Source organism: Micropterus dolomieu, linkage group LG18 (genome assembly GCF_021292245.1).
Source record: "Micropterus dolomieu isolate WLL.071019.BEF.003 ecotype Adirondacks linkage group LG18, ASM2129224v1, whole genome shotgun sequence".
NCBI classification, from domain to species: Eukaryota; Metazoa; Chordata; class Actinopteri; order Centrarchiformes; family Centrarchidae; genus Micropterus; species Micropterus dolomieu.
The window spans coordinates 8,479,881-8,494,496 of NC_060167.1; the positions used below are offsets into that span (position 1 = coordinate 8,479,881).

Consider the following 14,616-nt stretch of genomic DNA (forward strand, 5'->3'; position numbering starts at 1 on the left):
GATTTATCCACACAGACCGGAAACTGGATGATTTGGCCTTTAAAATAAAAGCATAGACATTTTTGTTGAGTGTCACAGTTTAGAAGGAGCATTCAAATACAAATTTAGGAAGTAAATAATTAAGTTTCGATATAACAAGAAAGTTAAATAAACTAATGACAGAAAAGATAACCATTAGTGATCTCAATTTAGGATTTGGCTTGTTGTTGCTATTATATAAAAACCAGAGAGCTTATCTCAAAGTTGTCTCCTTATAAGATAAGTTCTGTGTGTAGCATGAAGGGACTACAAACTTTGTTTTCTTTATACAAGATTGTGTTGTATATTTAATAAAATAAAGAAACTACCTTGATACCCTATATTATGTATTAGGCCTATATATTTATACATCTATGTAGGATGTTACTGATTCGACTTTTATTTTTATTTTACATTCCTCTGCTGCTGTGTCAACCTGAATTTCCCCTAGGGGAGATTAATAATTAATAATACATCTTTTCCTATTTTATAATGCTGTTCTATTTTATAATGAGCATTGCATTTTGTATAAGTGGTAGATCTTAGATTTAAAAGGACATGTATTTTTTTAATCTGGGTGATTGTAATTATTTATTGCCTTGTTGGGTTGCATTTTTTGAAAGGTTGGTGGGGATCAAATGCCTTTTTTGTCCAGGACACTTCAAGCCAAAGTAAAAAAAAATAAAAATAAAAACAGTGCTAAGGCAGAGTGATAAAAGTTTTGTGTTGCATTATTAACATTGTGTTCTGTGTTAAAAGTTAACCAATAAGATATGGTCCAGTAATCTTTGAAGAAATTGCAATAATACTGTTCAGGCTGATGAACTAGTTAATAGAACTAAAGGTCAAAAGACTCTCAATTGATGAGTGATTAAAAAACATTGTTAAAACGACTTGCTGAAAAGAAAGTTTTTTAATTTGAAACTCTGCACCGGATCTTGTTTGTGTCACGTTGTCTCACTTGACGCTGATCAGCTGGACAGGAAACCAAACAAGGAATTCGGATTTAAACAGTCTTACGTGTCATTCCCAGAGTTTCAGTGATTCAGAAATCTCCAGGAGACTTTACGTGAACGGATCCCTGTAAGTTTTCATCCCTTTTACTCACTTTCACACAGACAGAAAACAGGAAAGATGATGCTATGTAGTTAGTAGGCGGTTTGTGTTTAACTGCTGAATTAAGTCAGCAGCAACTTAGCTAGCTTAGCTAACGTGGGTGAGCTAACTACAATCACTGCAAGTTAATTTGTGTCACAGTTCAAAACATGAGCACAATCTGTATTTATCTCCGGGCTGGTAACATACAGCCTACCCACGTTCATTCATAAATTACCGCAGTTTACGGTAGAGAAAACACTGTATGACTGTGATGCTAAATTGGCTAAGTTAGCTGCTGCTGCTGCTGCTGAGCCCCCGTTTTATCGTCTGTGTATGTTGCAGTTTTGTTGACATTCTAAAGAAACTTAAATAAGACAAGTGCACTAACATGAGAGCCAGACTTCATTGAAGAATGACAGAACTCTTGTGATCTGAGGTGACGCCTTAACTTACAACCTGAATACGGTTCACAACACTTTGGTATTGCAGGTTAAAGTAAACATTTGCTCTTCTACTAGCAGTTAGCGGGACTTTAAACGTTGAATATGTTTCAGAGTCAGAACAATCAAATTAATTTAAAGTTACTTGAATTGGTAATCCACCACAGAAACCAGCATGTCAAATTTGATGTTATGTTCTCACAGGGGCGTCGCATAAACATCTAGACCCTGTGTCTAAGCATTTTCTATGGGCCCCTCCTTTTCATCCATTCGTTCTGTGATCTTTGTGGGCCATCCTCACATTTGGCTCCCTGATTCTGTCAGCAAAGCAAAAATACAATCCTACTGACACTGTTTTTGTTTTGGTATTAAAATATTTTGTGCCTTGCAAATAACACTTGTGCATGTCGCTGAATTTACTTAGCGACGACTCCCAGTCTGTTTTCTGCCGCTACAGTTGCTTTTCACTCCCGTGTTACTTTCAGTAAAACATCCACCTTTTTGTCGGTCCATGGAAAAAAAATAAATATATATATATATATGTTGGGTGTGGTTCTTCGCCATTGTTGTTCTTTGTTCATCTGTAGTACATCATTCTTTTGCCAGATCTTGTGCAGCTGCCGAGTAGACAACGTCAAAAACGTTTGCCTTCATCAGTCACTCCTCTCTCCCCTTCAGGCTGTTTGCTGTCTCTTCATTGATGAGCTTTGGTCACCCTGGTAAGGTTTGTTAACGGCAGAAGAATGAAGGCTTTGATCCTGGTTGGGGGGTACGGGACCCGGCTGCGACCGCTCACCCTGAGCGTCCCCAAACCACTCGTGGACTTCTGCAACAAACCCATCCTGCTGCACCAGGTGGAGGCACTGGTCAAGGTACAGAGAAGGCCTGAACACACGTCCTCAGACTTTACTGCTGCCTTTTCATTTTGAGTTTATTGAGGATAGTTTTTCACTTTGTGTCTCTCTCTCTCTTTCTGTGTGCGTGCAGGCCGGGGTGGACCATGTGGTTCTGGCGGTGAGCTACATGTCGGATCTGCTGGAGAGAGAGATGAGAGTCCAGGAGAAGAGAGTATGTAAAACAAGTCATCACACTGACACACTTTAACAGCCGTGATACACATTAGCACACTGCATGTTTTAATATTGTACAGGAACACAGCAGTTTATTCACCTTTGAGGGCTTTTTCCTGAAGGATCAAGTCACACATTCCACAAAAAGAAAAAATTTTTCAATGAACCACAGCGGTGTCAAGTCATGCGGGTAGCTTTTGTTTATTCTCAGAGATTTGATCTCCACCACATTACAAGAGAGATGGATGGAATTTCATTGTCTCTCAAAACATCGAACAAGATGACATTTAACTCTTCTCGACACTTTTCTGCTACTCTAAATGCTTGATTGACAGTCTATGTTGTGAGTTAGTGAAAGTGAAGATTACATTAACGAATCCCCATTTCCCCCTTTTTATTTTGAATGCCAGAGATCCATATTTATTCATCTGTGTGCTCAGATTTCCACCTTCCACCTCCTTTTTACCTGCTGTATGACTCCTTGAGAGAGTCATTTTTACCTTTTGATAAAAAATCTAACGAGAGATATATTTTACAACACCTTTTTTATTATAAATCCAATCCGGGCATGATAAGTAGTTTATTACTGTAATAATTTGTGAATTAATAGATTAGTGAATCACCAGATAGTTAATCACTCGCAATTTTGATAATTAAGTAATAATCTGGTTACTGCTTCTACAATTTGAGGATTTGTTACTTTTGTCTGTTTTTAAATTGTTAATTGAATATCTTTGGGTTTTGGTCACGTAGTTGGACAAAACATTCGAAGATGTCAACTTGAACTTGCGATGACCACAATTTTCCAGAGTTCAAGTTAGGGTCTTCGACTGTGTTAATTGTTTTGTTGGAAAAAAATAAATAATAATAATCATTAGATTAATCAACAGTGTAGACAGTTGTTAGTTGCACCCCTAAAGTGGTTAATATTAATACTAATTATATGAAGAGGGGACTTGTGTTGGTGTCAACCGTAGAATATTAAAGGCTTGTGATTATACTCTGGATTTTTCTTCTTGGGAATCTGATAAATTAAAAAGTGTCCTGACTGTTTCACTGTTTTCTTCTCAGCTTGGGATTCATATCTCTCTGTCTCATGAGAAGGAGCCTCTGGGAACAGGTGAGTTTCTCTTCACTACAGACAGGAAACTTCCTCCGTACTACAACAATTTAAGTGTCCAATGAATATTGAGAGTGTGGAACAGCTATGTGGATAAAAGCTTCAGCGAAATGAGTAAATATAAATGTTTGTGTAATAACAATGTAATGTGCTATTAATCCTACAAGATCGGGTGGGCTGTATGGATGATCTTCTGTCACAGTGTAATTATATATTTAACGATGTAGAAATTGTCCTGGATATTCATGTAAAGTATTCCATTATTCTAGTGTAAGCGTCTGATTTTACCTCATCCAGTAACTTATTTACCTGACAAATAAATGTATTTCATCATATTGATGCAAAAAACCTTGTAATTCTAATATTGTCATAAAATAGTCCTGCTCAGTGATTTACTACATGGCATAATACAACCAGATAAAAGGATAACACAGCACAGGTGCAGCTGCCCCCCCCCGCCCCCCATAAACTGTTGCCACGAATTCGCTAGGGCACTTTTGATTGAAATTGAAAATTTCCCTTCATGGGAACTACGGGGCCCAAACAGACAAAATACAGGGCTGTTCACACCATTTTAAGACTGTGTCTGGGAGTTCAAACTAGTTTTCCAGTGTGTGTGTAGTTGCAGTGTATTGTAGCGTAGGGTCCGTTAGAACGATGACTTAATGTTTGATATAATTAAAAAATTAGATATTAATATGTGTGTCCAGCGGGTCCCTTGGCGTTGGCTCGAGAGCTGCTGAACATCGACAACGAACCGTTCTTTGTCCTCAACTCAGACGTCATCTGTGATTTTCCCTTCAAAGACCTGCTGCAGTTTCACCGCAACCACGGCAAGGAGGGAACCATCGTGGTGAGAGAGACCGAGATAGTGCAAAGTGTCTTTTCTAAATAAATCTGTTCACATATGCAGGCTGACAGATGCTACAGAATGTACAGTCAGATACGGGAGTCAGATACGGGATGAAATCTTTGGTCATCAGTCCAAAATGGTGAGAGACGTTGACATCTGATGATTCAGAGTTAGAAACCAAAGACATCCAGACTGGACCATTTAAAAAAGACGATTTTTCTTTTTTTTTTAATATTCATGTACTCAATACAAATAAGGAATTTGGATATTGTAATAACAAATGGATATCGTGAAAAATAGTTTAGAATATTTTCATAATTTCAATTTCCACCATCTTTTCTTCCCTGTCACTGTTGGTCTTTAGACTTCAGGCTTTTAGCTTGTGAAAGTAAAGATTACACAGATAAACCATTAAAATGTATATATGTTTTCATAGAGTTCCCTTTATATAATATAATTACAATATATTTTTCAAAAGCACAATTTTAATGTACAATTTGGCGACCTGTCCTTTAAAGAAGTATTCTTATTTATTAGTTTAACTTTCTATACTATATTTTTGTTGTACACATTTTTAAAAAGTTTTTCTAAGTTAAAGTGATTGAAAATGAATTGTTTAGTTAGTTGAATTAGGTCTGTACTGTTGTACACTGGACATTTTTTTCAGAAATGAAAGGCAAAATAATTTAGTTTCAGTGAGAGTAAAACACAGAAGAACAAAGTTTTCATTGTGAAAACGGTTTGTTTTCAATTCTGTGTGGGTGTGAAGGTAACGCGGGTGGAGGAGCCCTCTAAGTACGGCGTGGTGGTGTTTGAGCCGGAAACTGGCAGGATACATCGCTTTGTTGAGAAACCGCAGGTCTTTGTGTCCAACAAGATCAACGCCGGCATTTACATCTTCAATCCCAGCATGCTCCGCAGGATCCAGGTGACGCACGCACACACGCACGCACTCTGCCTCAAATGTTTGTGATGAAGTAACAAGAAAGCGTGCCGTGGGAGTTTTTACCCAAGTACCTATCTAACTCTTTTTGGTGTTCACTGATACATATTTATCTATCTTGATACTCATTACTGACATTTAATTTTATGTTTGTGACTTTTGTTTATTTGTGTGTGTGTTTGTGCGTATGTGTGCAGCTGAGACCAACATCTATAGAGAAAGAGATATTTCCTGTCATGGCAGAGGAGGGACAGCTGTACACCATGGAGCTACAGGGTAACTATTACAACACAAATCTATAACAGACACCTTTTATATGAGTTGATCTATAAATTACTTTTCAGATTAATTAATGATTCCTAAAGCTGTCCTCCTTAAATGCCGATCAACAGTCCAAAACCAAAATATATTCAGTTCACAATCATATAAAACAGCGAACCTTCACCTCGGAGGAGCTGAAAGCAGGGAACGGTTTGTATTTATACTTGATAAATGACTAAAACAATTAATTGATTATAAAGATAGTTGACAAGTAGTTTTTAGCTCACATTGTATACACAAGAGGATAATTCTGGTTTAACACAAATTGGGTTTTATTCTTAAATAAATAATGGAATATAAGTTGAACTGTGTGCTCTGGTCTCGCAGCTCACAGCTCTACCAGACGTAAGTGTTTTGGTTTTTCTTCACACCCGAACTCATGTAGTTCTGGAGAGGAATCGTTTGTAGAGAAGCACCGAGACCAACAAAACGTGATATCTGAAACACGATGTCTGGACTAGAAGGTTTCCTACAGCCACAGTGCAACAAGACTGGATTCTTTGGCATCCAGATAAAGATGAGTGTAGATCAGAACCAACCATGATCCGATCAGGTGAAGGAAAATGGAATCGGTGCATCTCTAGATCCTCATCCCTCTCTGGGAACGAAGAGCAGTGGAAACATGTAGCTGAGCAGAACCTTCCTCCAATCCTGTAGTCCAGGCAGCTGGACTGGTCCTAGTCATGACTCTGGTCCAGGTGTTAGTGGCTTTGTTTGCTAACTGCTCTCACTGTCTGTGTCTTTGTATGCTGTTTGTTTGTCTGCCTGCCTGTTTGTCTGTCTCCAGGTTTCTGGATGGACATCGGCCAGCCGAAAGACTTCCTGACAGGGATGTGTATGTACCTTCAGTCGCTTCGACAGCATACGCCTGAGAGGCTACACACGGGGCCCGGTTTTCTAGGCAATGTTCTGGTGGTGAGTTCAGCTCTTTGGCGCTCCATCACTCCATTTGTTCATTAAAAAAAAGGCACTCAGTAATAATCCTCGCTTTCCTCTGCAGGATCCAACGGCGCAGATTGGGGAGAACTGCACCATTGGCCCGAATGTCACCATCGGTGCCGGCGTGGTTGTGGAGGACGGGGTGAGGATAAAACGGTGCACGGTGATGAAAGGAGCGCGGGTTCGATCGCACTCCTGGCTGGAAAGCTGCATTGTTGGATGGAGCTCCTCTGTTGGTCAGTGGGTGAGTATAGGACAGAGGTCACCAACCTTTTCCAAGCAAAGATCTCTTGTTTGAATAGACAAATCCAGTGGCTGATTTATGTGTTGTGTCATTACTGTGGTGGAGTGGAACTGAAAAAATTTACACTGACAGTGAAAGCAGAGACGTTTGGCAGATGAAGGTAGTTTGTAGAAGTTATTCACTCTCATAGTACTAAAATGAATAATGACTGCCTGTCTGACCTCCACAGTCTGAATGTGACCGATTAAGCCCAGCAGGAATTACTGTAGATTATTATTATTATTATTATTATTATTATTATAAATGATCAAAGTTGCATTATAATCACAAGAAATGCATAAAAATGTGACTGAAATATGAGGATTTAATAGAGATGATTTAACTGAGCAGTTGCATGGAGGCTTTTATTTAAGTTTTTGTTGCTGGCAGCTGATAACGGCACAAATCTGGAATTTTTTTATTTTATTTTTTTTTAAGATTATAACCTTTGGTGGCTATATTTTAAGTTATTTATAACTGGATCTCCTGGACAGAGTTTTTGGGAAACGTGCTGAAAGGAGTGCAGTCCTTTACATACATTACAGTGTTGCACATGAGTTTACAAGTGAGGAACCACCGCAGTAATGGTGGCTTGTTTTCTTCCGTCTACAACTCGGATTTATGTATACAAGCCAAGATCTACCATCTCCTCCTAAAACCAGCATAGAAGACACGCCTGTAAATGTTACAATGTAGGTCTCGGGCAACAGGTCAAAAAGAAAGCTTTGTTTTGACATTACCGCAGTAATCAGAATTTGTGATGCACACACAGCCTGAGTGGTTTACATTTATTCATTTAGCTGACGCTTTTATCCAAAGCGACTTACAATTGCTATACACGTCAGAAGTTGCACGCCTCTGGAGCAACTAGGGTGGATGTCTCACAGTGGGAATCGAACCAAGGTCTCCCACAGCAAAGGTGTGCATCTTATCTATGCGCCATCACCACTCCCACCTTGACTTTCATCTCAGACTCTTCCTTTAGACTAAAGGACTAAAAATATTTAAATATTCTTTGATGCCTATTTACTGCTTTTTTTTTTTTCTTTTTTTTTTTTCTCTCTCGCTCATCTCATATTTGATATGTATGAACTCAGTTATGACTGTTTTCAGGTGTGATGACGACTTGTCTCTGGGTTAATCTGTGTCATCAGGTTCGTATGGAGAATGTGACGGTGTTGGGGGAGGATGTGATCGTGAATGACGAGCTTTACCTGAACGGTGCCAACGTCCTGCCTCACAAGTCCATCATCGAGTCTGTCCCAGAGCCACGAATCATCATGTAGCATCGGGTAGAGGAGAAAAGCCTGGCGCCTTTTTTTTATTTTATTATATGAACTCGGCTGAACACCCAAACTGTGCCAGATGGAAAGGGATAAACAGACGGGTCGGAGAAAGGAAGGAGAGAAAAAGGAACAAGAAGGGTTTCTTTTCTATTTCTAATTAATTTGGACTTGTTTTTAGCCCTGCTTGGCTGCACTGTCCATCAGTCAGAAATGATGGCAATATGATCTGTCACAAAGGTGTCTGGCTCATCAGAAAGGTTTATACTTGTTACACTTTGTCAGCACTGCAGGTAAATAATCAAACGCTAATGTACTGAATGTGATGGATGGTACATGTCTCATATGAAACACTGCTTTTAAAGGCGAGGGAGGGGGTTGATACCCAGGCAGATTGTCTTATCTAATGTGAAGTGTATTTGGTGGGTGGGGTTGGAGAGCGATATGAACACTGCTGTTTAGGTTTACTATGCATTTACATTTCCTGGACAGCTAAAGTATCGGTGAGAGGATTATAGTACATCTACATGTTTCTCTGCTGTAACGGAGACTGGAATTATGACTGATGACACTGAGAGCTATGATCTGTCATATTGAACAAAATGCAGTATTAGTTATAGGTAAAGCTGCATTAAAGAGGTCATATTATGGTTTTTGGCTTTTCCCCTGTCCTTTTATTGTTATATATCCCTTTTTTTTGTGCGTGTAATGGGTTTGCAAAGTGAAAAAGCCCACCAGAGGTCGTTCCCATCTCCCAAAGAACACACTGCTCTGAACTGCCTGAAAATGGCCAGCCATTTCTGCCGCTTTGCTGCGAAACACGCGTCATAATACTCTCCTAGCAGCTAGTCCGACATGCCCTCAAAAACACTGGTGGAAAAACAAACTGAGCTTCAGCACACAGTGACAAGCCGTCCGCCTGCTGCCTCCCATGTCCCTTTATGAAACCTAAATTTGTTACAGATTAATAACTCACCACTCTGAAACTCTTGGTCCAGTCCATGTTGCTAAGCTGGTAAGGGGAACACATACAGCTGAACCAAAGCTGTGTTTAGTGGCTTTTCAGGGCCCGCCTTACTCTGCTTCTGATTGGCTAGTAGTCCTTAACTAGGAACTGCGCATGTGCAACTCCCAACAAATATCAAGTAGTGGTGAGATGCATCACTCCATAGCTAAAATGAAGCGTTCAACACACAGGGTGAAAAGAGGAGCTACTGCAATTTGCAGTATGACAAAAATATGGTGTTTTTTGAAAATGAAACTATCTAAATCTGTTCTGGTACAACCCCTAAATAAAATGATGAACCTGTTTATGAGCATAATATGACCTCTTTAATAGATTAATTGTTTGGCTCTTCGAGAGCAGCAGAACAAACTGTAAACACAACCTGTAGCAGAACACCTTTCTGTAAATTTCTTATGGCAAGAGTTGCATTCACATAATCCAGTGTTTGAATCCACCTGATGAATGTAATTTGATCCATTTTTATAAAAAAGACTTGATTAGTGCAGCTTTAATCAGTTATAGAGTAGGTGTTGTTTATGTCTCATTGCCTTGGTAAACAGGTTTTTATGTTGCTATAATGCCAAACTGGTTACTGCTCTGTAAAAAGTGAACAAAATGCTTTTTATACCAAACTGCAGTTCATCAAATACGTTTACAAATATTTTAGTTATCTGGGATAGTATTGTTTCAACATGTTTTACATTCATGTGTAAGTGTTTCTCAAAGTTAACACTCTTGTTTTGTTAAAATCTTGTTTTTGCTGACATCTAGTGGTTTAACACCTTGCTGCAGTGATGTACAGTTGTACCCCAGGACACAGTGACATCACTATGGGCTGTGGTTACAGATGCAGCAGAAACTGAAACAGGCTTGAAACCTTTTAACCATAGAGGGCAGTTCAGAATTTGCACGTTGGCCATTTTAGGACATTTGAGACTCAGCTTAACATCATCAGGCTCAACTCAAATTTCAATAGTCTAAGCTGTACTTGGTCAGTTTTACTCAACTTTACTCATCCTCAGCGGTGCATAAGTTAGCCACAGCCATCATGTTAACATGCAACTATTGAATGTTTTAACAATGGTTCTAATGTTATTGCTTAGCATGCTAACATTTTAGCATGTTTCTGTCCTCCACTGTGAAAACACAAGTGTCCAATTCTGTGTTGTCATATGTCTGGCTTTGTTTTGTGTTGGGTTAAAAAAAAGTTAATTCATTCATTTTATTACAAGGTGTGCTGGAGCTTTCAATTTGATTAATTTGATATGGAAATTTGAAAATCCACAACTCCACGACAGCCGGGTTAACTCCAACAACGCACCACTAATGGACCTTGTGGTGAGATTTCTTTGTCAGTAGTTGGTGTTTGTCTCCTTGTCGCTGCAGTAGTGATTCCTACTGTCTGGTCGAGCTTCCTGCACATTAGAGAGAGTAGAACTCAGTAGAACTGAATAGACTGAACCTCATGCTACTCTTGTGGTGGAAGTTCATTGAAAGGTGATACACATGCAAACATTTAGCATGTTAGCATGGTGTTTTAGCATTCATCTCAAGCTGAGGTTAATGGATGATCAGTCTTCAGTTTTAGAAGGATCCTGCTAGACTGGTCAAGTGAAGACTTGTCAAGGACGCCAGATGAAATGTCACAGGATCACCAAAGTCATTAGCATTCATCTTCGGGGACCATGAATTTCTCAACCAAATCGCATAAGATTTGTCTTTTCACCGACAGACTCACTAATGTTGCTGAATTCAACATCAGACAAGAGTTTGTTTGAGACAGATTTCACTCCTACTAGTCAATGAAGGGGATAGATTAACCCCGCCTCTTGATTTTTCATTGCTGACCATGAACAGGTGACGTCAGCTGTCTGTCCAGACACTCTAAACTGACCTCTGAACAGAATGCAGTGGTTCCATGTTGTTATGCAGTTATTGATAAACAGTATTTAGAGCACTGAACATGTTGACTTTAACTGTGTGTGAATGAATGAAGTCAATTCTTGTAATGAATTTTTTAAAGAGAATAATATAATCTACTGACCACATCAACATCTTGTCTCATCTCATTTAACACATGAAGATCAGTTTAAAGGTCACGGTTAGTTCTTCTCAGCCTGTGAAAACCGCTGTATGTTCTCGTCTTTGGCTCTGGAGGAGAATATAATGATGATCACATCACAATGTCAGTTTGAGTTTGGAGGCGTGGAGTTAGAGATATGTAAATGAGTACAAGGCAGAGAGACTGTCTAGTTGCATTGTGGGAAATGTAAGATTCAGTGTTTTCAGAGCTTTACTCATATTAGGGAAGTCAGGATATCTTGCCTTCTGCTGTATTGATTAGATCAAAGTGCAATATTTAATCACTAAATCACCTAAAACTCTATCATAGTTCTTCAAATCATGGAGGTTTAATTAACTCAATCTCTGGACACATTAAATCTGAGACCATTTCATTTAATTCTTTATTAGCTGTAGAATGATAATTAAAAGCACTTCATCATAACACAATCAATAATGTACCGTTTACATTTACAAAACTCGTCCCCTTTGCCACACATTGAAACTTATATAGAGTTCAAAATGAAGCCAGCACAGAATTAATTTAAAAGTATAAAGCAAAATTATTAAAAATGATAAGCTAGCCTACAAATAAGCCAAAGAATATATAATGATTCCTCATTATGAGTCTTATTCCTCCTCCATCAAAAAGACAGGAGCTTGACAGCACACTGATATTACTCATTAGGAGTGTGATTAGTCACGATGTTTATTATGTATTTATGTACACAATTTGATGTCTGCCAATATATTATCAGATTTTTAAAAACTCAAATATTAACAGCAAATATTCATTCTCTGGCGAGCTCTACTACACACATACATTTAGTTTGGAACATCATCTCAGCATTATAATAGTGCTGTCTCCTCCACAAGTATCATTTCATCATCTTAGAGATTAGAAAAAGAAAAACAATAAGATTAACAAAATCCATGAAAAATGTGATGTCATTAGCCTAAGCGTAATCAGTAAATGTTTTGACAAAACTAAGTCTCAGAATTTCAACATGCTTCTCATGTTCCTAACACTGATTCTCCTCTATTCATTCATTACAGATGTTTGTGCTGTAATGAAAGCCTGTGGACGTAACAAGCAAATTTTTTTAAATTTGAAGAAAGATTTCATAGAACATGAAAAGTATTATTGACATGCCGCTTAACAACAAATCTGAGTAACCTTCCTTAATCTGAAAATAATATAAAACATGCTTAGCTCATGTGTTTGGAAACAAGCCTGTTGAGACTGTGTGCTGTTCCATTCTTACAGAGACTTAACAGGTAATATCTTCAGTGGGAATTTATTGTTGGTGTCAATATAAGGAAACAGTCTCTCAGTGAAATTGTGTGTGAAGGTGTGTATGTGTGTGTTGGTATCAAGATCAGAGAATGACAACTTTCCTTTGTCAAAGTCCAGATGGACTCTGATCCTCTGGAGCTTCTTCACTGGGAGACGTTTTGACAGTGGTGGAGAGAATGCCATGTATTTCTCCTTAAGGAAAAAAGCTATTTCCCAGAATCCAGTCTGTATTTTTCCCTGCCTCTGGCCAGATTCCTGCATCACACCTAGGGCCCATGATTGGTCATTTCTGACCTCAACATCCCAGCTGTGAGTCCCAGAAGTAAAGCCCTCTGAGCCCAGGACACAGTGGTGGAAATCAAACCTCTCTGGGTTTTCAGGAAGCTTCTGTCTCTCTCCAAGTCTCACCCTGGTCAGATCTCCAGACAGGATGAGTTCTGGATGAGCAGTGTTTGGATCCAGAATCACAGGAGTGTAGGAGACCATCTCCTTCATCTTGTTCCAGATGTTGAAGGTCAGGTTGCCCAGGTGTTTGGCCTCGTCTATCAGAGCTCCTGAGACCAGCTCTGGATCTTCCAGCAGGGGGCGCTGCTGGACTCTTTCTACTGCAGCCTTGTAGTTGAGCAGGAATGAGACGTCTTCAGCTCTCAGCTCCTCCTCTGTAGCTCTGATTGTGTCTGAAAGAGCTGCTATCTCTCTGCTCAGAGACTCAGTCTTTACCTTCATCGTTTGACTCTTCTGCTCCTCTTCCTCCCTCACAGCAGCGATCCTGGCCTCCTCTTCCTCTTGTAGAAACTGGTGAAGCTTCTCAAACTGCTCCTTAATCTGCCTCTCTGTGTTTCGGGCCTGGACCTTAATGTGTTCTGCTGTTTGATCACAGTTTCCTTTAACTTGTTCAAAGAGCTTCAGTTTCTCCTGTAAGGGTTTCAGGGATTTCTGGAGCTCCTCTCTGTGATCCTGTGCAGCTTCATCGATGGGTCTGAATCTGTGGTTGTTGTGTGTTTTTGAATCTCTGCAGATGACACACACTGGCTGCTGATGGTCCAGACAGAACAGTTTGAGTTTCTCAGAGTGCAGACTGCAGAGAATCTCAAACTCTGCTGAAGCTCTCTGATCTCTCTCCAGTAAGAAGGCCTCACACAGGTTCTTTAACGCCAGGTTACACGGTGGATCACTCAACAAAGACCTTTCCCTGCAAACTGGACACTCGTGTATTAGTTTATCTCTCCACCATCTCTGCAGACAGGCTTTACAGAAGCTGTGGCTACATGACAGAACAACAGGATCTTTAAAGATGTCATGGCAGACCGGACAGGAGAGATCCTTTTCTAAATGAGAAGACATTTGTCTCTAAGTGAAGCTGAAAACACAGCAGGCAGAACAATGAAAGCAGACGTCAGTCAGTCGAGAAATGCCCTTAAAATTACTTTCGTTTTGAGTCGGAGCTCCTCTATATCTCCTGTGTTAAATTTTCAATCAGCAGCAGGTTGAAGTGGCAGCATTTCAGTAATCCCAGTGATCCCAGTATTTTCTCTTTTCTGTGGCCTCACTGCAGTGTGTTTGTGCAGAAGATTGAACACACTGGGCAGAAAAAGCAGTAAGCCTAGTGTCATATGTGGAATGAGGAAAGCACATAGCGCACACACCCATCCGGTGCTATGACCATGCCTTGTAGTAAAAAAAGTCCGTTGGCGTAGGCTAGTCAAGGTAACAGGATATGTTGCTAAATGCGGTGCTTTCTCTTTATACCATGATGGGCCCTTGAAGCGTCTCGCACTTAAGCACTCACCAGGTGATGCCAACTAGTCTGTGAGGGTTCTTGGTTTAGGCTTCAGGGTGGAAACTGTGATTGGGCCAATGCCAACTTCAGTTAGGGTGCAATAC

At 39.6% G+C, this 14,616-nt stretch overlaps 2 protein-coding genes across 2 annotated transcripts; one reads left to right on the top strand and one right to left on the bottom strand.

Moving 5' to 3' along the window:
- The first annotated feature begins 983 nt into the window (after window positions 1-983).
- Window positions 984-9,021, top strand: gmppb (GDP-mannose pyrophosphorylase B). Its single transcript, XM_046029176.1, has 10 exons — window positions 984-1,101; window positions 2,235-2,428; window positions 2,544-2,624; window positions 3,698-3,746; window positions 4,457-4,599; window positions 5,369-5,527; window positions 5,740-5,818; window positions 6,651-6,778; window positions 6,864-7,046; window positions 8,240-9,021. The coding sequence occupies exons 2-10, from the start codon at window positions 2,300-2,302 to the stop codon at window positions 8,369-8,371; spliced, it is 1,083 nt and encodes a 360-aa protein (XP_045885132.1). The 5' UTR covers window positions 984-1,101; window positions 2,235-2,299; the 3' UTR covers window positions 8,372-9,021.
- Window positions 9,022-11,854: 2,833 nt separating this feature from the next.
- LOC123956691 (E3 ubiquitin-protein ligase TRIM39-like) lies at window positions 11,855-14,210 on the bottom strand. The gene has a single exon (XM_046029057.1). It carries the CDS (start codon window positions 14,074-14,076, stop codon window positions 12,697-12,699), a length of 1,380 nt encoding a protein of 459 aa, XP_045885013.1. The 5' UTR covers window positions 14,077-14,210; the 3' UTR covers window positions 11,855-12,696.
- Window positions 14,211-14,616: the final 406 nt, after the last annotated feature.